The sequence below is a fragment of the Strix aluco genome, chromosome 22 (assembly GCF_031877795.1).
Source record: "Strix aluco isolate bStrAlu1 chromosome 22, bStrAlu1.hap1, whole genome shotgun sequence".
NCBI classification, from domain to species: domain Eukaryota; kingdom Metazoa; phylum Chordata; class Aves; order Strigiformes; family Strigidae; genus Strix; species Strix aluco.
The window spans coordinates 1,131,997-1,154,093 of NC_133952.1; the positions used below are offsets into that span (position 1 = coordinate 1,131,997).

Genomic DNA, 22,097 nt, shown 5'->3' on the forward strand with positions numbered 1-22,097 from the left:
AAACAGAGGATCAGCGAAGTGCCAGGAAAGCTTCTAGGCAGCAGCAGTAACTTGGCACTGAAAGACTAACCAGGAGCAGTCTTACTGTAAGGAATATCCCAGCTTTTAAAGTCCTGACAGGAGAACGGAGGCCTGAATTTATTGTGTCCTGGAGCTCTCTCCATCATTATAAAACATCTTTGTGTAGTTGCCTTTCTTCTCTAGGAAGAATGAAAGATGTTTTCTTCCCATCTGTTAGGCTTGGCAGATACTTCTAAGTGGGAACATCAGCCCCTCTTACCTGCTTTTTTTCTCTGACCTGAATGATTTTTGCAACTGCTGTGACTCTGGAAGCGTTAAAGTGTAAAAAGCAGCTGCCTCAGTTTCTTCCAGGAGCTGCCAACTTCTGGGCATGACTCGTGGGTCACTTTAGTCTTGATGTAACGGTTGTTTTGCAGCACCAAAGCATGTGCGTGGCACGGGCACTGAAACTACCCCAACCTGCTTATCCTCCTTCTCCCACAGAAATCAGTATTTGCGGCAGGTGGGGTCTGCCTGGGGCTGCCCCAGGGCAGGGAGCAGTGCCCAGCTGTGGCTTTGGTTCCTTCTTGCCCTTGGTGAGAGTTTGCTGGCAGGTTCTTGAGGGGGGAGAGTTTTTGTGCAGCATCTCTGCTCTCCTCTTCTTAGCAGTGAACCCTCTGAGAATTAGGCTCGGGCATGTCTCTCTGCTTTCTCGTTTCGCCAGGGCCCAGCGGACTGTCACCCAGCTTCAGCCAAACCCTTATCAACGCCTCTTTTTGTGCTGATTCCCCGCGTCGTAGGGAGTTTGGTGGGAAAAAGCAGACAGCAATTTAATCTTGTTGCCCAACTCCCTCTTTGCCCAGCGTATTCCCCCACCACCCTGGGAACTGGTCGTTTAACAGTGCTCTAGCAGCCGAGGGCAGGTGGGATGTGTCCCTGTCCATTTTACGTGCGCAGCAGGATTTCCTTGGGCAGTGATCAATTTTGTTATCTGTTAGAGTGCATAGGAAAGATTAAATCTCTGTGGGATATTTTTAGAGCTGCTGGGAAAGGGATTTTGGGTGGTGTGCACTGAGTTGGCCTTGGGTAGTGCAAAAGAGCTGTCTTTGGAGAAACAAACCTGAATCGTTTCTGCTACTGTTCTGCAGCGTTTCCCCCCTCCTCTCCTCGGGGCTGGACACAGCTGGTGGGAGGGATTTCTGACTGTCAGCAAGAAAAGAAACAAGAGAGCATGTGAGGGAAAGGAGCTAGACCTGGGAAAGGCAGGGGGAAAGTTCCGTTGCTCCCTTGAAACGCAGGGAAGCTGCTCTCAGTGTGTGTGTGCAGGAGTTACTCACTCCCCTCTCCGGGGGACGGGGTGGGGGCTGCAGCAGCAGGGTGCCTTCACCTATGCAGATGGGGTAAAGGAGCACTCTGCCTGCTTTGGGGAAAGCCCCCTGGGAGGTGGGCTTCTCGGCGCAGGAGAGCAGCCCTCCTTTTTCCTTTCCCTCGCCGAGTGCTGATTTTTATCTTGCCTTGTGAAGTGGATCGTGACTCCGAGTTAACTAAACCCACATGGGGCTTCGCTGCTGGACAGAACCCAGGTCTTGTGAGCCCCAGGGTCTTTGGGCTTTGTCAGGAAGCAAATGCCAGAAGGAAAAGTCACTTCAGTGCATTCCACTACGAGCAAAGGAGCATAAGAAGCCAGGTTTGGTTTTGGGGAAAACCCAGCGACAATCTGCACTGTAATCATTTCCCATGGACTGAAGAAACTTGCTGAACTGAACCTGCACGGGAGGAAGCGTCTCGGAATGATAAATCTGCCCTCCCCGTGCAGGAATTCCCGTGTGCTCCAACAGCATTGTGCTTTGTGAGAGAGAGACACCGGCAAGCTGGGAGCAGGAGGCAGCCAGGAGCGTGCTCCGGTGAGGAACAGGAACTCGCACGTCGTGCTTGAGAAGGGGGTGAGGTTTTCTAGGCACCCGCTGGACGCACCTTGGGAGGGAGAGAGGAGCTGTTGCGATGGAGTTTCATGCGGTGGCACTGTCACTCATCCTTGCATTGAGAATGTCTTCTCTTGCTTCTGGGAGCAAACTTCAGCCCCATATGTAAGTAGCAAGAAAAAAGTACAGGGGTGTTTTCATAGGGCAGGGAACTGTACAGCAGAAGCTAAATACAGTATTTTAAAATCAAGGGTGAAAGGAAGAGCAGAGGGAGTGAAGGGGAGGGAGGGCTGCTCTGTGTTTCTTTATCTAGTACCAGATGTACATAAAGAGGAATAAAAATTTGAAAATCGGGATAGTCCTTGCTTGTGGGAGGTAAGTCACTGTTTTTAACTGAAACGTTGCTGTTGTGTGAGCGCAAGGGGTGATCGCTGGGCAGAGTTTGACCTGTCTCCACAGACCCGCTATTTTTATTGCACTTTGCGTATCTTTCTCACTGCGTGTTTCCCCCTTTTGCTGTTACTCCAGCAGCACGCAGTCCGTTCTTTTTAATTCAATTTTACAGTTGCAGTTTGGTGTTAATCGTTTGGCTCTTTTGGAAAACTTCCTTGCAAATTTGGTCTCCTGCCAGAAGATGATCTCTCGGTGCAGGGGATTGCTCTAATTCTTTTTGTAAATGAGCCCAGTGTTGCCTGGTGTGTGAACTCCAAGCTCCTCTCCCTGGTGTTTTGAACTTGTTGATTGAAAAGGGGTCCTTTTCAGCAGATAAAGGTTTTTCAGGAAGATGCCTTTTCTCCGTGTGTCAGATTTTGTGCTCCTGCCTTGACAAGTACTTTTAGGAGTTCTGGGATGAGACACTAGCCACGAGACGCGTGCCAGCGTGTCAGAGAGGAGACAACGCCAGCGCCTGGGCAGTGCTGTCACTTCCCACAGGGCACTGTCACAGACACAGCCACTCTTTGGGGCACACAAGAACCTTTCTTCGCTGTAAGAAATGACACCAGACTGGTGCTGCCGCCAACCTTGTTCTTGCGGTTCCTTTCAGCCCTGGGTTTGGAGGCGCGGGCAGCTCGGAGCGAGGCGCCCACAGGCTGCCGGCGGCAGGGAAATGCTGCTCCACGTCGCCTCACGGCTCTCTGCCTACGCAGACGCTCTCGAAAGAAAACGGCGTCTCTGGCCATCGCCATTAGCGCCGGGGACTGTTGTACTGGTGAAGTGATGTGTGCGGAGCTTTGCGAGCCAAACGGCTCGGCAGTGGCCACATGCGGGGATGACGAGAGGAGATTTTCAAGCAGAGCTGGAGGGGGAAGGAAACATGCCATTAATCCCACAGGCACTGCCAGGCTGGCTGTAACCACCGTGTAATTGAACGTCCTGGAGCAGTCAGATGCCAGCTGCAATCTCTATGCTTCACCACGTCCAAATTATTTCGTTTAACTTCTTTTATAGAAAGTATTTTTGTGAAAACACTCGGTCCCTTTTGAAGACTTGGAAGCAACAGAAGCACTCCCAAATAATGAACGGCTCATAGCTTATTAAGTCAGGGGCGACTGTTTCCCTCTTCATTCTTAGTTAAAATTACTGACTCATATTTGGTGAGAGTTTGGATTAGAAAAGAAATAAAGTGCAAATGGCATTTTCCTTATTTTCTTGCTCACTGGATTATATAGGTTCACTTTGTTTACTGGAATTAGTCTTGCAGCCCTTACCTCTGAATGAGTGAGAAAGTGTCTGAGACAGCAAACTGAGTTCTGATTTAAAGCAGTATCAATAACATGATGTATCATTTCTAGTGGCAGCATAATTTTTTTTCCCAAACACTGTCAGAAGACACAGATATCATTGGTGTTTGCAATGACAATAGTCAGGGAAGTAATCCCCTAGGTGCAAAGAAAGCGTATGTGTCCTCCGTTAACTGAGAGTGGACGGAATGGACAAACAGAGAAGTTATTGTGCCGCCATATCGTGTAGGCTGCTGCCTCTTTTCTGATCCATCCTCTCTGTTTTAAGGCTAAAAACTAGCCTTAATGTATCAGTGGAAAAAAAACTGCTGCATTTTTCAAGTGGGCTGTAGAGCGTCCCAGGACCTAGGGGTACGAAATGTCAGCAGCTTCCCAACCTCACTGAGGTTTGCGATGTTGCAGTGTTATAAAACCATATTGCTTTAGATTTCTGTTACCGTATCGGGCTGCAGATCTTTGAGGAGGGGGTTCGGGACAGAGCAGGCTTCCTGTGTCTGGCTCCGACTCGCAGCACGGGATTACTCAACGTGTCCTCTCTGTGTGGCCATTTTCCAGCTATAAATACGGGTTTGCGCTGTTCACCCTGTAGTTCTCCAGTCTTTAACCTAAAAACTCCAAGAGTTTTTAGGGGAGGGGAATAGGTCGCATTTGACAACCGCTTGTGGCTGGCCAACCTGGCAGATTTCTTTTCCCTGCGCCGATTTAATTAAACGAGGAGGGAACTCCTGTGTATTGCATGAGATCTTCCCGCTCTGCCAGTAAGGAAATGGAGTTGCCCCAAGCTGGCGCCCGTCTGAGAGGTGGAAGTGCCGCGCTCCTGGCAGCACGTGCAGACCCCCCTACCCCTCTGTTTCTCTGTCCCAGGCCGAACGTCTGCGTGGAGCAGGAGCTGGCGATCGTGGGGCAGCGGCAGCCGTGCGTCCAGGCCTTCACCCGCACCCTCAAGGTGTGGAAGCAGGACTGCGGAGGACGGCGGTGGTGCGTGGGCTACGAGCGCAGGTACGTGTCCTTCCTTCGCCCCTTGCACGATGATAACTGATTCCTTCTCACCAGCAGTGGCGGGGACGAGAGCTTGGTGCTCACTTTGTGTCTGTGAGGGGAGAGCCTGTCGCGCCGGCAGTGGCTGCGCAGCTCCAGGCCCTGGGCACAGGAGGGGAGGGCTGGGAACAGCCCCACATGTGCCCATCCTGCTGCCCGGGCTGTGGGCTGATACGGGAAACGGCCTCGGCAGCTTCCTGGTGCCTTCTGAGGAGTCTTAGTGACCAGGCAACATGCTGTGGCTCCTCGGTCCCCACCCAGCACCTGGTACCTGGCCTTCGGCCGTCTGGCTTTAGGGTGATGGAGCAGTTCAGTTGGGGGTTGATGTAAAGGGAGAGCCTCGTGCAGACAGAGATGGCTCTGAACCCACAAATTCACTGTAAAGAGTAGAGCTATTTTATTAGACATTTTTCTTGGCTAAAACTATGAGCGATCTGCAAACCCTTTGTGTGTCTAGCTGGAGGGGTTTCTGACCCTGCCTGGCATCTCTGTGGCGCTAAGAGTTTTTAAGCTGTTAAGGAATTCCCAACAAGAAGATACATCACTCTTGTTCTAGAGCTTTGTGGTTGTGGTGAGCCGTTTGCACCCTTCTGACGGTGTATTACGTCTGTTTGCCGTGATCGTGCCACACCAATGCGATGCCTCAATCACATCCTGTGCATTGCTCCTGGATCTTTAGACATCTTGGCCTCAAAGCAGAGACATCTCAACGCCTCTGTGGTTTTACAGAGCTGAAGGTGGTAGCTGGGTCCAAGCGAGGTTTATTGCGCATGGTCTAAAAATATAGAATAAAAGTGGCCATGGTGCAAGCGCTGCTCTGTGAGGCCGGCGGCTGCTGTGGCGGTGGCCAGAGGCTTCGCTGCCGGCCCCTCGGTTCCTCTGGCCCCGGGAGCAGGACCGTGCTCGGGCCCACGGCAGAAGGGGGTCACAGCTCAGCGGAGTTCCGCTCGCGCGTGCGAGGAAGGAGTTTGAATGTGCTCTGAGCAGAGAACAGATGCGGTTGTTCCACGAGTCGTAGTATCCCTTGAGCCACTGACTGGGCTTTGCTGGGAGCCAGGAGACCAGGCAAGGAGGGGTTGCAGAGGGAGGGCTCCGAACTTGTGCAACGGTGCAAATAGTGAACTTTTCTTACTGACACAGCAGCCAAACTACAGCGTGCCCAATCTTCTGTGCTCCACCTGCTTTTCCGGCCTCATTAGGCAGTTACAAGCCTTTACAAAATAATAATGATAATAGTAGTTTCAAAGAAGCATCTTGGACTAGAGACAGCTTTTAAGTCTTGACTTCAGGAATTCCTCCTAAGCTGTAATTGCCAGTAATTATCTTGGTGATGATATCTGTGTAGTGGTAATAAAGGAGCAAACAGAGTCCGTCTTTTGACCGTGTTTTAAGAGAGGACTTTGAAATGCTAGGTGCCCTGTCTGCCTCTACTTCAAAGGCTGGAAACTCTTCAGACCCAGCTGTCCCTTTCGTTCTTTAATGCAGGTTTTTGACATTGTAAATCAAGGAACTGAAATGAAGAAACTTTCTGTTGTGCTTTGTTGTAACCATCAGAACAGCCTAGTGCCAGCACTCAGTTCCTGATGAAAATAGGTGAAGCCTAGAGGTGCTGTGAGGGATTTCACCCAAGGAATTTTAGAAGCAAGACAGTAAAAGGACTTATCAGCAGAACTTTCCTCAGGCAAGATTTTGTCCCATATCCCCTCACTCTAAGCTGTGTAGCAGCAAGCTTATGCCAATAGACAGGAGATCTCCTGCCAAGCTCCTGTGCTGAGCAATCGAGGGCGGCGGAGCGCGCGGTTTCGACGTTCCCAGGGATGCTGCGCAGCCTCCCTCTCGCCCGCTGGAGCTGCTCCAGTTGGACCCGGCTCTGGCAGCACGGGGCTCGGGGAGCACATTAACAGCCCCAGGATCTGACACACGCAGGGCTGGCCTGAAATCGGCCTCGGTGCCGTTGAGGTCGCAGACATGGCTGGGAGAATCCAGCCCCTGCCCATCCTTCCCGGTGCAGTGCTCAGGGCTGCTGCCGAGCCCGCCCTGCCTGCGAGGGGCTGCTGATGGCAGGGCTGGACCACACATCACTGACCCGCAGTTTTAGAAGCATTAACTAATTTTCTAAAATTCCTGGGCATGCCTGCGGCGCTGCAGATACTGCCACAGCCCCATCGCTTTGCCTGAACTCCAAGTGCAGTTTACGGAGGGTGGGCAGGGGAAGGAGGGTGGGCTGGCACAGGCAGGGGACAAGGTGCTCGTCTGCTGAGTTTGTACATTCCAAAACCAGTAGCATTTCTTTTTATAAGACTTGTATCTGTGCCTAGAGTACTGGATTTGCAACATTTCCCAAAAATCAGAAGGAACTTTGCTCCGCAACCCCAGGCCACGGGCCCCGCTCAGCGTCTGCTCCTCAGCAGATGAACTGAGCATCCTCTGGGCTGGGCTTCTCGTCAGTCCTGCTATCATGATGCTTTTGCTGCTGGTTGTGTAACTTTCCTGAGTTAGGTAAGGACAGGAGGTACCTTTGCTCAGCCCTCGGTAACGAAACGGAGGGGCTGGAAATGGATTTTCCAGCAGCAGGGCACAGCAGGGTTTTTAAGCCTGGGTTCCATTAGTTCTGGCTTGTTCAACATTTTCTGTGCCAGGGACTCCTTAAATACAAAAGAAAACAGAAACATTGAAGATACTTTATCTCCTATGTGGTTCTTTCCAGTCTGCAGCACCCAGATATCCACAGGCAGCTGAGGCTGTCAAAATATTTGCATCTCCTTGAGAACCCACTTGGGCTGACTCAAGGATCTGAAGTGTCGGGTAGAGCCCCCTGAGGCTCATGGAGATGAGGTTGTTCAAGGTGCTGATGGGAGCAGAAGGGAGTCCAGGATTAGTCCTGAGCTGTCCTACGTTACTATTTCTTAGAATACCTTTTCCTCCCCATTTCTGAGCTTACGCAGGGCAGAAGGAAGAGGCCGTGCAGTCCTTCTCATTCCGGATGAAGAGGACAGCGTTTTCCAGAGCAGCCCATGCAGCAAACGTTTGTGTTAGCAGCACCCGCACCCATCGTGGGTGCCCGGGGCTGGGCTGGGACATAACTCTTGATACCGAGAGGATCCAGATGGATCTGCGCCTGATTGCTGGCTGTTCTGGTGCCTGAGTGACTGCAAATTGCTTTCTCAGCTGCTTCTGGAACACGAGCATTTCCTTCATAATTTGTTAACAGCTCGTACAAAAAAATTGGTATCTGCTTTTATTTTTCTCAGCTGTGCTTCCATATGCTGGTTGGCACAGAGGAGTAGCCGAAGGTTTCCTTCAGGGGAATTAATGGTTCACCGTTATTTAGGGGCTTTTGTAGAAACAGTCAGACAAAATCAAACAACTAGACTGAGTTAGGATAAATATTTTCAGTGGACATGTACAACACATCTGCTCTGCCAAATATTTGTTGTTGTTTGTCCGATTTGCTTTGGTGGAGCAGTTTCATGTTCTGCCAAAGGAGCTTTTTAAAAATCGGCTTCAAAAGTTTTATCTGTGTTTCGATTTTTCACATATACACAACATCAGATTTCCAGGAAAGAAGTGTCGCTTTTATTTATTTATGCTTCAGATCAATCCCTGCTTGACTACCCCCCCGCCTCCCACCCTGGAGTAACTGGTGGGGGTTGTTAAAGGGACCTTCAGCTTCCCCCCGCGCACAGCATCCCCTGCCAGAGCTTCGGGTGCTGTGTGGGGCTGGAGAGGGCTGCTGGCTGTTTCAGGAAGACGGGAAAGATGTGGACACGCGCGGGGCACGGCTGCGCTGGCTGCACCAGGAGAGCCAGGAGGAGAACCAAGGAGGCGAAAGCCCTTTCCATCAGGGAATCGGTTCTGCCAGCCTGACCCGCAGAAGCCTTGCTGTTTAAAATGCAACTGCGTGGAGCTTTTTGAGTAGCTTGATATTCCCATCAGGATTCTCATGATTTTTTTTTCGCTCACCAGCCCCTCGAGACACCTGCTCGTGCTCACTGAAGCTGGACTGAAATACCTGTTGTTCTTAAAATTTAAACTACTTTTGTTAACAGGTAGTTTAGGAGAGGAGCTCAGAGGTGTGAAATAGTTCAGAAAAGGGGAAAAGAGCGGGAGATGTTGTGAGGACCTGGACACTCATCTCTGGTGTTCCCAATTAGAGTAAATTAGGAAGTATTTTCTTAGCATCAACAATCATTGCTAGACCAGGTGGAAAAAAATGTCAGCACGTTTGAAAACCCAGTCCCTCCCTTTATTTACATCCACAGTTACCGCTTCTGTTCTTCCCCGTTTCCTCGTTCAGCAGGAATTAACGTTGTCGGGGGGTTTTGCTGTGTTTCAGAATTGCGTATCACACTGGCTACCGACAGACGTACAGGGTGCGACACCAGCCCGCTTACAGGTGCTGCCCGGGCTGGGCCCAGCGCGGGGGGGACGCCGGCTGCCTCCACCGTAAGTGTCGCGCTCTGCCGAGAGGTTCTCTGTTTGCTGCTGCCACTGATGGCTTTTCGGCCAAGGCTGCTCATTTCAAGTCCTGTGCCTGCAGTGAATGCTATAAAAATGTCTTTAAAAAGAACTGGGGTTTTTTTGTTGTTTGCTTCTGTTTTTTTATTTTTATTTATTTTAGCTGTGTGTCAGAAAGATTTTTCTCTGCCTTCCCAGGAAGCGCTCTGTGTTGCTTTCTGCTTTTTGGAGAATTTCCTCCTCACAGCGTGAAAGGGTTTTCAGAGTCACATTCATTTCTCGAGTTGCCAAATGCTGCTCGAGGTTTACAATCAAGCCCAAACTGGTGTTTCAAATGGTGCCGTTGGCAGAAGCTCTGGAGAGCTGTAATCCAAGCCCGGAGCGGACTTTTCATTATGAAAGCCAGTAATTGCTGTCTGTGTGATTGAACGTGCCGGTGGTGGCTGATTTGGTCTTACTCAGCGTCCGTGAGAGCGGCTTCCCTGGAAGAGGCGGCCTCTGGGACACGGGGCTCCCAGGGACAGGGAATTTTGGCTGCCAGCGCATGGTCTCTTGCCAGAGTGTGGTCCCTGGCTGGTCTCTGCTCCTCACCCCAAGCTGCGGCCGAGAGCAGGGCTCATCCATCCACTTAGGTGTGAAGGGACGCGACCCCTCAACTCCTTTGTGTCTAGATCTGTTCTTGTTAAGACTTGCTGAGCTTGAGAACCCCTGCCAGAGGCTCAAGATCTCTGCAGTCCTCCCCATCGTCCTTTAGCCCAAGGGTGAGCATTTGGGTGCAGGACTGGTGGGATCCAGCAAGGGATGTTGCAGCGTGGGCCTCAGCAGGCTGCCAGCGTGGTGAAGTGATGGCACTCGTCAGGTTTGAAGCGGAGACCCAGAACTTGAGACTTTTGGATCCTGTGGCTTCCCTCCCCTTCTGTGTCTGCTCCAGTGTAATTCTCTGCAAAATGGGCATGGAAGTATCTACTTCCCAGCTGTGCAGGGAAGCTGCAATATGTATTCAGATTTGCACGTGACTCAGGCTGGGGATGTGCAAATATTAGTATATAAGAAGATTTTATGCTGTTATTGCAGAAGACAGAGGCAGCTTTATCCTCATGGGCCCCAGATTCCTGCCTCCCCCCGCCAGGCTGCTCTGCTTGACATGGGAGGCAGATGCTGCGTAGCTCCCGGCTCCTTCCCCTGAACACCTCCAGCTGGGGAAATATTTAACTTTAAACTTTGCTTTCAGGATGTTGAGAGCAAAGTAAAACCTTCTCTTGAATCAAACAAAGGTTTATCTGAGCATATGAGTAGAAATAAATGTCACCATCACGCTCCCTGTGATATATTATTAATTCTCTGCCTCGTTGCATAATGGAGCTCTGATCTTTTCTGAATTAGTCTTTGGAGTTGCACCCCTACCCTTGCCACAGAAAAGCAGCTTTCGTTTTAAGTACTAGGCAGGCGAACCAACAAAGCATCTGGGCTCTGGCCTGCCTCGCCATCAAAGGGATGAAAGCAAACCGTGTCCAACGCCTTTGTAAAGGCGATTTTGGCTGTAATTGACCTACAATATAGGAAAATGTCTCCCGCAGCCAGTCATCTTTTGTTCTGCAAAGAGGCTGCGTATACCTTCCGTGCGCTTTGATGCTTGAGCAAAGGTTTGGAGGAAAAAAGAAGGTGTGTCTAGCAACCAGTCTTTATTCTTCCTGTTCAAAAGCCTGCAACACAGGAGAGCAGCCCCACTGTGACAGAGGAAACGCCGTGGGTGCCGAATAACCCACTGTCAGCGAGCAGATAGTAACCTCAGATGAACTCAGAAAAGTGCGTTTTGTAATGGTTTTTCCTGCTGAGGAAGTGAGTAATTCCATCCAGGAAGGAAGCAGAGGAAAGGAAATAAAACTGCTCAGGGCGTGCTCTTACCTCATCATCCTCATCATCAGGCCCATACTCTGAGGCTGGGTGATGGTCGTCACCAGGCTGCTCCCTGCAGCCAGTCTGGAATAAAAAAAGAGAGGGAGGTCCAGCTCTTTTGGAGACAAAATACTTTGACTCTCCCTATTAATGTCAGACTTGCTGCTGATGTGACGGGCAAGCTGTTGGTGTTTATTTTCTTGTCACGCAGACACCAGTAGTTCCTCTTGCTCTCTTTTAAATGGGTCTTGTTTACATGTTTTCTGTGTATTATTCCCAAGAGTAGGAAAGTCAGTAGATATTATACGCTGAAGAACAGGTTACAAAGTCCTTGCTTTTCCCTTGCTTCCACCCATTAACCTTTAAGTTTCAAAGTGAGGATGTGGGTGGCATGATCAGTTAAATGGTGTTTTAGCAGGAAGGACACAAGATGCAACTGAGGGCAGCAATGGGCTGCAAACCCCCTGCTCGGGTGCTGCTCAGCTGTCTTGCGTTCGGCTAGCCCTGAGGGCTCAAAGCACCTTCAATAATATTCCTGTGATAGGCAGCTTGTGTGTTTTACCAGCTCCCAGGGACAGCCAGCCCTGGCGCTCTGCAAAAGCGGAATGGCACCAACTCCAAAAATTCAGCAGAAATTGCTGCCAAGCTGCCGGTGGAGTTTTGAGGTGGATCGTGGCCTTTGGCCAGTGAGCAACTTGGATGAGATATATGTGCTGCTTCAGGGAGGATCGTGGCTGGCTTAAAACCACTTCACTAGAAATTTTGTCATGGCAGGAGGAAGAAAATAGGATGTAAGAGCACTGCTGGCGTGACAGCGTGGAACTGCTGTTCGTGGCAGAGAGGATTCAGATTCCAGGGTCAGATGTTGCCCTGCTCATACCTGGCATAAGCTCGCAAGGAAGCGTGTGTTGGATTTCCAAGGGCTTTTCTGGAGCTCACATTCTAACATCTTTATGTCGGTATTAGATTTCTTGTAAGTCTTTTTAATACTCTTGTGATGCTGAAAATATAAATGTTCCACCTTCCATGTTACACATTCACCAGGAGACGTGTGTTTCTGACGTGTGGGGCTTTGTCTCCATTCAGCCATTCAGACCTGGTTGAATACGATTAGCTTTGAAACCAGGACTGTGCTGTAAGCTTGAGTTTCTGGGACAGAAAAAGTGGGTATTCAAATATCTCCAGTGCTATGTGCACAACAGGGAGCTCATCTCTGTGGGTGAACCTTCCAGAAGGTTGTTCGGGGCAGGAACACAAATTATGTTGCTCTGTGAATCATCTTCTGCATCCCCTGAGAGCAGCAGCAGACCAGCCACCGCATTAGGTGGCTGAAGGGTGGCAGGGGGACTCCCCCTCCCCATTTCCAGCCCCCCCCGCAGCTGGTGCCGCTTGGGCAGCAACTGGACGAGCATCCTGCGGGCTGGGCCGAGGCGAATGGGGTGGCTCTGCCTGGCTTGGGTGGGATGGCTGCTGCCCTGAGCTGGGAGTTTCTGTCCTGCTCCCCAGACGGTCCTGGGGAATGCTTCTGGTTTCTGTGTAACTAAATCCTCGTCCTGAGTTGCTCCCAGCTGTTGGTTTACAGGGGTGTGATGACTTTTCCTGCTGGTGGCCTTGACCTTAGTATGAGCATGTGCTTCTGGACCAGAAGAGGGTGTTGGAAGGACTGGCGGGGAAATGAGTCAGTAAATATTAGTGAACTGCTGAGGCAGGGAAACACAGCCAGGGCGTTCTGTATGTTAGAGGATTTTCTGGTTTGTATATGGCAGTCGCGAGGCAGCCTGCGCTCGCTGGCGTAGCTCTGCTGAAGGCAGCGAGGCTGTGCCAGAGCGTGTCAACAGGGTCTGTGGCCCTTCCTATCTGTCGTCAGAGATCCCTGATCGTGTTCCAGGAGTACAGCGGCGGGCAGGGCCATCATTGCTGACAGCTGAATTAGAGCTGTTGGACACGGTGTGGTGGAATGACTCCAGTAAGGACGCCTTATCTTGCGCTCCCTTGGAGGCTGGCATCTCTTCACTTTGCTCCAAATACTGGACTGTTCATCACTTTACCTTAAAAATAAAAAAAAAAAACCCAACTCATGTGATGTTTTATTAGGGGAAATTCTCACCACTGTAGACTTGCGTGTAGCCAGCCAAGGCCAGCTGCTTTCTTCTTGCTTGAAGATGACACAGTCTGGCATTTCATGGCGATGTTAAATAGTGTTGTGGAATGGGAGGTCCCAGCACCGTTGTGGGTTCCAGTTCAGCTGAGTTCTCTGGGCTCGCAGAGCCTGCGCTGGTGCCTGGAAGAAGAGAGCTTGTCCCGCTGCAGCCTCCCTGCCGAGCGCGCTCGCTGTTTGCCTAGGTTGTCTGTAGCCAAAAAAGAGCATTTTACTTCTTTTCCCAAAATGCAGGTTTGTGTCTCGAAGCACTTACGGGTGAGAAAATGACTGCGAGGACAGTACTGAGTGACTGGGAGTGCATGGGCTCTGCTGGGAGCAAATAACTTGGAAAGAGATGGAAAATTTCATAGAAACACCCTATAAAACGGCGCTGAAGCCGAGCGACCTGAAGACTAATGGCTCCACAGAGATCTCACGGGCCTCAAAGAATATTTGATGTCTTTGTTCCGCTCCCACTGACCCCGCTGATTTGAAATCGTGAGAGCTGTGCTTGCTCATGACACCCCCCAGAGCTGTCAGGTCTCCCCTTGGGAAGGCCGGGTGCCTGGTCCCTGCTTTGTGTCCCGTCTCTTCTGCTGATAGCAGAAGTGTGAGGGCTTATTGCGTTGCCGTCGCGCTGTCTCGGACCATTCAGCCGCTCAGTCCCATTTGGGAAGGAAAAAGGTCAGAAGTCAAGACACCCTTTGCATTTTTAGCATGGCATCAGGTTCTTTCCCTGCCCAATTACTGATAGATGGACTTTTAGAATAAGCTTCTCAGTTTCAAGTGGCCCCTGAGATGCTACTTAAATTCCACATGGGTTCAATAACACAGTTAAAGCCCTTGGTGATTAGGACGAGGGGCCTGCATGTCTGGTAATCTCCGTGATCTCTGCTTTCAGCTCAAGATGTTGAAAAGCTGAGTCCCACCAAGTCTGCAGCTCTTGATCTTCACAGAGGAGCTGGAGTCCAGCCACAGACATGTCTGTGCTCTTGAGCCAGCTCCTGCCACCTTCAGAAATGACACGATGAGGCAGGAAGGCACCAAGGAGAGCAATAAGTATGGAAGAGGCTAAAGGGGAGACCATTCCTAGGAGATCTAGAACTGGTGACCTTGTCACGCTTGCAGTGTTGCCTGTGAACGCAGGCTCTTTGCTCAGGCGAGGAGGGCAGCGAGGCCGGGTACCCAGGGTCCTGCCCGGGACTGCGGCTGGGGAGGGAGCGAGCAGGGCTCTGCTGCGGAGTGGGATGGGAACACCCGAGTCAGCGGAGGAAACGGAACAGCCGTGTGAGCACAGCCTGGCCATGAAGGGGTTCAGCCCCTGGCCAGAGAGCTGCTGCTGCCCGGCAGCCTCCCCCACGGGCGGTTTGTTGTTCTGGTGCCTCCCTGGAGCTGCTGCAGGAGCTCAGCTTGAGCTGCTGGTCAAAAGCTTCCATCACCGTCCCTCATTGTCTTTAACTTGAGTTTTTATCCAGCCTGTGTTAGGATCGTCAGGTAGAGGTGTAGAGCCTGGCTCTAGGTAAAGAAGAATTAATGCCCGTTTGATGAGGAGATGGGAGGAAGTGTCAGAGTCAGACACCATGAAAACCCCTTGAGCATCCCTAACGGGCTGAGTAGAAGGCGGCTGAATTTTAATCCTCATTAAAAGAGAAATTTTTATTAGTCACAAATGGCCTATTAAAAGGCTCCAGAGGGAGTTACCCCGCACTGAACCACATTTCTTCCTGCCAGCTCTGCTCAGCTTCAGCACATCACCCAGCGAGCGAGGAAGGAGCGCTCAGCAGGGCCGGCTGCAGCAGCCACGCTCGGCTCACTCCACGGGTACGGCTGAGCCTGGCGTGCCGGTGAGCCTGGCTTGATGATGAGTCTGCATGGGCAGGCATGCACAGGCATGCAGGAGCCGCAGGGCCGGCCTCGGGGGGAGCGGCTCCATGATTTGTGATACAGGTTGGAAGCCTCGGCAGGAAATGTGTTCAGTTAACAATTTAGTTTCCCTGTTAGGCCGGCTTTCCTTTGTACATCACCTCTTGGCTCCTGGAGGCTCATTGTTTTGTCAGCTGAAAGGCTTTGACTGAACTTCTGAACCTTTTGCCTGGGATCAAGCCTCGTATTGGTTAAACTCCTAACACACGCTCCGCTGGGAGACCAGCTTTGCCCACGCAGAGGTCGGCTGTGTTGTACTTCAGTGAGCCCGCGCGCTGTAGAGGAAATGCTTTTCTCCATCACTCTTCCTTTTAAATCAGTCTCTTGTCTCTGACTTCCCAAGAATCCCTCCTTGCTAAGTCCTCGCTAAAGACATTGGTACCTTTCAAGCAGAAGAAGGTGATGTTTTCCGTAACTTATCCTTTCTTTCCTGTTTCCCAGAACAGTGTCGTTACCTTTTCCTGAGTTTCATTGCCTTAAATTCTGTCTCTCTGAATTAGGAGCTAGCTTGCAGAGGGCCTGGAAAGCGCAGGGGAGGGAGCCCCGCAGGCCCCTTGGCCCCACCGGGCTGGGAAGTGGGTTGTTATGATTTCCACTCCCTATGTGCCAGCCTGAAGCCCAGAGCAGGGAATTGTCCAGCTCATTCAGGAAATCTGGGGCACAGCCAAGAATAACACCCCTGTCTTCTAATCCCTGATTTGTGTTGCTGCAATCGCTTCTAAGATTTTCCATTGTTGTGCTTTGGGTCTCACTAAACTCCCCCCTGAGGGTTGAGCACCGCTGGTGGAGCCAGGCTGAGCTTTACTGGGACCCTGCCTAAAGTCTGGCTTTTAGGTGGTCAAGGAGAAGGATTTGGGGAAAACCAAACCACCTTATTATGCAATTTGGCCACTCAGTCAGTTCTAATAGGGTTGAGGCCCGAAGGAAAGGGAGAAAGCAGAAGACACTTCTCACAAGACTAGAACTAGCGAAAACTTCAGGCTGCAGCCCTAGAAAATCTTGGCACGCACCTGGAGATGGGGAGTTGGAAGGAAACGCTGCCTGCCCCGAGCTCCTTCTGCCCTGCCCCGTGGGAGGACACACACGGGGAAGCGTTTGCGATCACGGGCAGCACATGGCGTGGCTGAGGGGCGCAGGGTGCTAGCCAAAGGCTTTCCCAGGTTCCCATGTCCTGCATCAGCAGGCCAGCACGGGATTGATCTGGGATCGCTGTGGTCCCCAGGGATACGTGGCTATGAAAAGTGCCTAAAACGTTAGATGAGAAGATAACTGCCTTTCTGCAACAACATTTCATCGCTGTTTCATTAGTCTGGGTAGGTGAGTATATGGACTTCAATGCTACCTTTGTCTTACTCAAGAATCTTTTTTTTTGGAGGGGGGATTTGAAAAATCATCAGATCCTTAAAAGAGCCAACACTGAGGCTTAAGTATTTCAGCTCTAGTGCATCTAAGGTGCAAAGTTTGGGGAGTTCGGGTCTCGGTGAGAATGAGAGTTGGAACGAGCTGGAGTTCTCGCTCCGGCTGGCGAGCTGGAGCTGGGTCAGCTGCAGGGGAGCTGCTGTGTCTGCCAGCCGGGCCTAAAGCCAGGGCGCTCCGGCGGCTGTATTGTAAAAGAAGTGAGAGAGCAAACATCCTTACAGTAGGTACGGGGCTCTGCCTAGTAAGAGTGTGTGCTTTGATAGCAAACGTGCCAATTTGCCAAATTTTATTCACCTAAACCGCCACAAAACCTTCTTCATCACCGCAGACTAGGCGGGAGGCGTCGTGTGAGACAGTATCGAGATCTAGCACAGAGGAGAAATGAGGCAGTCAGCTGTGTTTCTGTAGGAAAAACCAGACCCGCTATTTGATCTATGGAGGATTCAATGGCAGGAGAATAGTGGGAAACTTAGTAACGTGGTCGTTAGCTTTCCACGTAGAGTGGGCTGTAACCGATCGCGTTGTGATAAGTTCCGTAAATACCTGACAATGTAGCGCCCAGGCCTTGGCCACCACCAGGGTTTGCCCCAGTGATTTCACTTCCACCAAGCCCCAAAGCAACATGCTGATTTGTCCCTCCCCAAACTGTCGTCAGGAGGCAGAGCGTGCCAGGCAGCTTCACACAAGTTGTCGCTGAACTTTGTGCAGCTGATGGGACCTGTCAGCGTTCAGGAGTCTTGAGGACACGAGTCTGCGCTGCGCTAACTGCATCGGCATCGCGACTCAGCGGAGAGGAGGCTGGAGGGGAGGGTGGGGAGAGAAAAGGGACCTGCCTTTACTGCCCAGGTAATCCCTTTTGATTATAGGGGATGCCAGGACCACCAAAACACACCTCTGGTTAGTGCAGACCTGTAATCAGGAGGGAAGGATTGTTTTCAGGCGGGGCAAGCTGACACCCACAAGCTTGGGGTTTCTTCTGTGCAGGTAGTACCGGCTCTTTCCCATCTCTGATTTTGCACGTATGCCTTCAAGTTCCAAATTATCTTTGAGAATGTGTTGGTAACGTTGCAAATTTATCTTATTGTGTGCACAAAATGTCCTGCCAATGTGCCCAAAAAATGCAAACGCTTCCTTGCACTGTTTCCATCTGTGATTCCTTTTTTTTTTTTTCTGAATGCACAATTGGTGTTTTGGAGCAGGCACGGAATATTTCATGCCAAGTATTTGGAGCCAGATTTGAAGCCTGCACGTGGTGCCTTTCCTCCCCAGTTATAATGACACAAAATGAAATGTGTAATCACAGACCTGCTTTTTCTGTTAGTAATTAGTTACAGCATTAGCTGGAATGGGAAGAGAAACCAGGGGGGCTCCCAACTTGCAAATAGGAGGGAACAGATAGACAGTGTGCATGTGGAAACCTCAGTCCAGTGAGCGCTGCTGTAATTGCTTCCAGGTGGTCCTGTATCATATGTAGGTTTGTAATTCAGTCCCAGGCTCTGTATGTTCAGTGGGTAACTTCAGAGGTGCCATTTCATTGCTGGCCTTGAGCAGGGCCCACAGCCTTCTGGTTGGGGACTTCTCCACCAGCCCGTGCCCGGGTCCGCACCGGCCGCTGCCACCGGCGTCTCCTGGGGCCCCCTGAATGCGCTTGGGTAGCTGACAGTTGGTTCCCAGGCTGTACCTGCTGGAAATGTCTTTAATTCTCCAACTTTTTCCTTACAGCAGTCAGGACACACAGAATTGGCAGCCTTGCAGCTTTAGAGAAGAAAAAACAGCTTTTCCAGGAGTTTATCCATTCATTCATTTATTTTATCTGCACTCGTGAGCCCGGGTGATGCTGCGGGGTTGTTCTCCCACGTGATGTGAATCCAGTGTGAGGAGTTGCCGACACGTCCTGAGAGTGGCCCGGAGCATGCAGGACTCCGCAGTCAGTCTGAAACCTCTCGGGCTTTTTCTTTACAAAGTGAAATCCTTGAAAACACTCTTTACTCTGACCCATGCAGTTCAGGTTTTTTTAAAAAGAAAGTGTGACTGCTGAAGTTTCGAGGAGAGGCTGATTCTGGAAGGTGCTTTTCTCAAGTGTGACGGGGTGCTGTGTGCACGTTGGCCAAACCAGCTGCACCAGGCTGGGACAAATTCTGACCGTGGGTCTGGAGTGGGGTCTGTGACTGCCTGTGATCGACTGTGCTAACCCCCAGGTGTGCCTCGGGATTGGGATAACCCCTAACTCCCCTAGCAGGAGGAAAGCACGGCATTCATTCCCCCCCATTGTAAACACTAAAACTGCGGGCAAATCTCATTTTTGCTTCGGCAGAGGAGGCTTGGCATCTTCCCCAGGACGCAGGATAAGTTTGCGGGTTGATGGTTCACTTATTCCATTGGCAAGTCGCTTCAGCGGGCGACCGTGTGGGGCAGCGGCCCGGTTCAGCCAGCGCACGATCCGCAGCGGAGCTCCGGGGAGGCTGCACTTGGCTCCCTCAGCCTCTCTGCTCACCTGCGTTCTGGGCTCCTTCTAGTCAATCTGTGTTCCTGAGCCAACAGGTTTTGGATTGCCAGGTCTGTCTTTTGTAATTTCAGCTACTTGAAATAATTACATTCTCTGGACCCATCAACAGGACACGAGGGCCCCTAACACAGGTGACCGTGGCACAGCTGGCAGTGGCAGCGTGTTCCTTCCTGGGGTGTGTAAGCTGTAACTGGGCCCCGTTGCTGCTCTTGGCCCACGATCCACCCTGGGCTGAGCAGGGGGCTCAGGGGAGGCGGGTGGGAGCTGCTGGACCAGGTACCACCACGACATCTCTTGCACCGTGAAGACGGGCGAAGCTCTTTCTGCTCCCCATTATCTGTTTTTTCACGGCTTTTGTGAAAGGTATTCCTACCCAATGCCATTGTGCTTGGGTTTTGTTACAGTTTGTTCAATGAAAGTGAAAAGGGAAAGAAGAAGAGGAGGGGCAGGAAAAAGAAAGAAAAGACAAATTGGCCGGCAGCACAGCTATGTCCAGATCAGTGAAGAGAGAGAAGATTTCCTTGTCTGAATCTTTCAATAGACTTAAAAAGGAAGCTCCGTGCTTGTTCCGCATCCTTACGCTGTGACAAAGCACGGCACACGTGGCAGCATCGCCTGTTAACATCGTTTCTCCTTTTGAGATGAGCATTTTCTAGTGGGAAATATAAAATACTGGCTGCGTTTCATGAGTTATGAGAACTGTGTGTTTCACTGGAAAAACATCCTTCATCCTTGTTTGTGATTTTATTTAGACGGTTTGAAAAGGTGGATTTCAGAAGCCTAATTGAGCATTCTCTGTCCCTGTGTCCATTTTACACTTCACTTGGTGAGAACAGAGAAAAGTGCCTGCTCAGGCTCCCTTACAGTTTAGCTCTATTTCATCCTCCCGTCCCCTGGGAAGGTGACGCCACGTTTGGGTACCCAGCGCTCCAGGAAGGCCCAGAGGGGAGGCGCAAAGCAGCTTCTAGTGGTTTGTTCCTGAAAGATGCCTCCAATTCCAAAATAAATAACTTACCTTTGTTGCCACGAGTTCTGATGTGATTCTGCACGAGTCGTTCTCTGTTTTACCCACTTGTGGGCTGGAAAAGCGTTATTTCATCAACAACCCTGCAGCTCTGCTGATGTTTTCCTGTGAATTCTCACTTAGCCGCACGTTTAAGAAAAGCCCTGAGATGTTGCCTAAGGTATTTTACTTCCTCTCCTGAATTTTGAGAGACTTTGCACTGTTTGAATGTGGCATTATGGTTCAATGGTATTTTTGTAACTATTCAAATTTGCTACAGAGCTGCGGGAACTTGTCAGTGAACGGGTATTTATTAGTGCGTGTACACTTCTGATCATGCTCTCAGGAATTATCCTCTCTCTCCTCCTTGCAGCTGTCTGCAGTTACGGGGTTTGTTTCAACGGTGGAAGTTGCGTGGAGGGATCTTCACAGCTCTGCCACTGCTCCTCTGGCTTCCAGGGGCCTCGCTGTCAGTACGGTAAGCAGCCTTTTCAAATTCTTCCTTTAATTTTGAGTCAGAAGTGGAGAGGATAAAGAGCGAGGGATGCCCCAATATTTTTTTTTTTTATCCTAACCATTGTTTTATCTTCAAAACTCAATAATCTGCTCTCTGCTTTTTTTTTTTTGGCCACTGTTTATACTGTTTGGGAAACTTGGATGTTTGGAAAGGAAATGCTTATCGTGACTTGCTGTGAAACGTAGCTCTATACTGTACAATAGCCTTTATTCCTGGCTGCCATCAGCAGAGGGATTTGCTGGAATCGGAGAAGGAAGCTGATTAAAGTTGGGTCAAACAAAGAAATCCTGGGGTCGTGGCCTGTGGAGTGAAGCTCAGCCTGGGGGAGCGTGGCAATGGGCTGCCACATCAGAAGGGAAAATCGTTAAGCTCTGACTAGCTGGATCAGTTGTATCTTTGGCTAGGCTTTATTTGGGGGCTGCTAAGCTTTATTTAATCAACCTTCATGCAATACACAAATTCTCTCTTGGAGGTTATTGAGTTTCCTATGTTTGGTAATTCAGAGATGTTCTGATTTGGTAACGTGACAGCCTCTAGCAAACACCCGCGAAAAGCTGGAGTGGGTCTCTGTGCCGCGCGTCCGGTGAGAGAGAACGTGCCTCATCCTGCTGGAGAGAGAAACGGCCGCCCCTTCCCTCCTCTGACCACTCCGTCTGCGAGGTGCAGGGCAGTACCAGTTACTCAAATTAGCTTTAGACGACACCATTTTATTACAGCAAATTAAAGAATAAGACGACTTTTTTTTTTTTACCATCCATAAGCGCGTATCTCTTTCTTCAGAGACACGTGGCTCCTCGCTCTTTGAGAGCAGAGGTGGGTGTATGGAGCGGGGGAGCTGGTGGAATAGTCCTCAGCAGGAGCTGGTCGTTCCCCGCCGAGAAGGGCTGGAGAGGGGCGTTTTCTGCAAAGCCTGAAACCCTCCAACCCCAGAGTCATGGGAACCGAGGGTGGGAACGACCACAGGAGTTAGTTCAGGGAAAGCGTCTGCCCTAACGCTGTGTTTTAAGAGGGCAGATAGGAGCAGGCGCACAACCACGGCGACGCGGCGGAGCCAGGAGCAGCTCCAGAGCCAGCCTGCTCTCGCACATTTTTCATGGTGCGTCTGTTTGAAGGAAGGTTAATTGTTGTTACGAGTGTCAATTTAGAAGTGCTTAAAAGGCCCTTAAGTCGCATTTAGATGATGCCTTTAAAGAAAGAGGAGTCTCTGTCAGATACAAACTGTAGATTGGCCAAACCCTCCTTGATGCTCTTTACTTCAGGCTGCGCCGGAAACGGAGCGACCCGGCTGTGATCCGCTGGTCACCCAAAGCTCTGCGGCTGCTTTAATCCTAATGGTTTAAATTCCACATTTTAAGTAAGGTGAAGAAGACGCTGCTTAGTATAAAAACAGTTTTCAGTTTGTTTGGCTTTTTTGTTTTATGTTTCTAAAATAGTCACGCTGCAGACACAATAGTAACTGAGTCCAAATTATTTACCCCCCCAGTGACGCTCTCGGAACTGCAGTCTAAACACATTACATGAAATACTGCTTCC

At 50.6% G+C, this 22,097-nt stretch overlaps 1 protein-coding gene across 1 annotated transcript in view; it reads left to right on the forward strand.

The window, feature by feature from the left end:
* The window catches only part of MEGF6 (multiple EGF like domains 6), a 102,903-nt gene that overhangs the window by 2,202 nt on the left and 78,604 nt on the right, over window positions 1-22,097 (forward strand). The window contains exons 2-5 of the mRNA XM_074848395.1: window positions 1,817-2,087; window positions 4,529-4,663; window positions 9,039-9,148; window positions 20,421-20,525. Of these exons, the coding sequence (XP_074704496.1) occupies window positions 2,002-2,087; window positions 4,529-4,663; window positions 9,039-9,148; window positions 20,421-20,525 (436 nt within the window). The 5' untranslated portion in view covers window positions 1,817-2,001. The remainder of the gene's footprint in view (window positions 1-1,816; window positions 2,088-4,528; window positions 4,664-9,038; window positions 9,149-20,420; window positions 20,526-22,097) is intronic.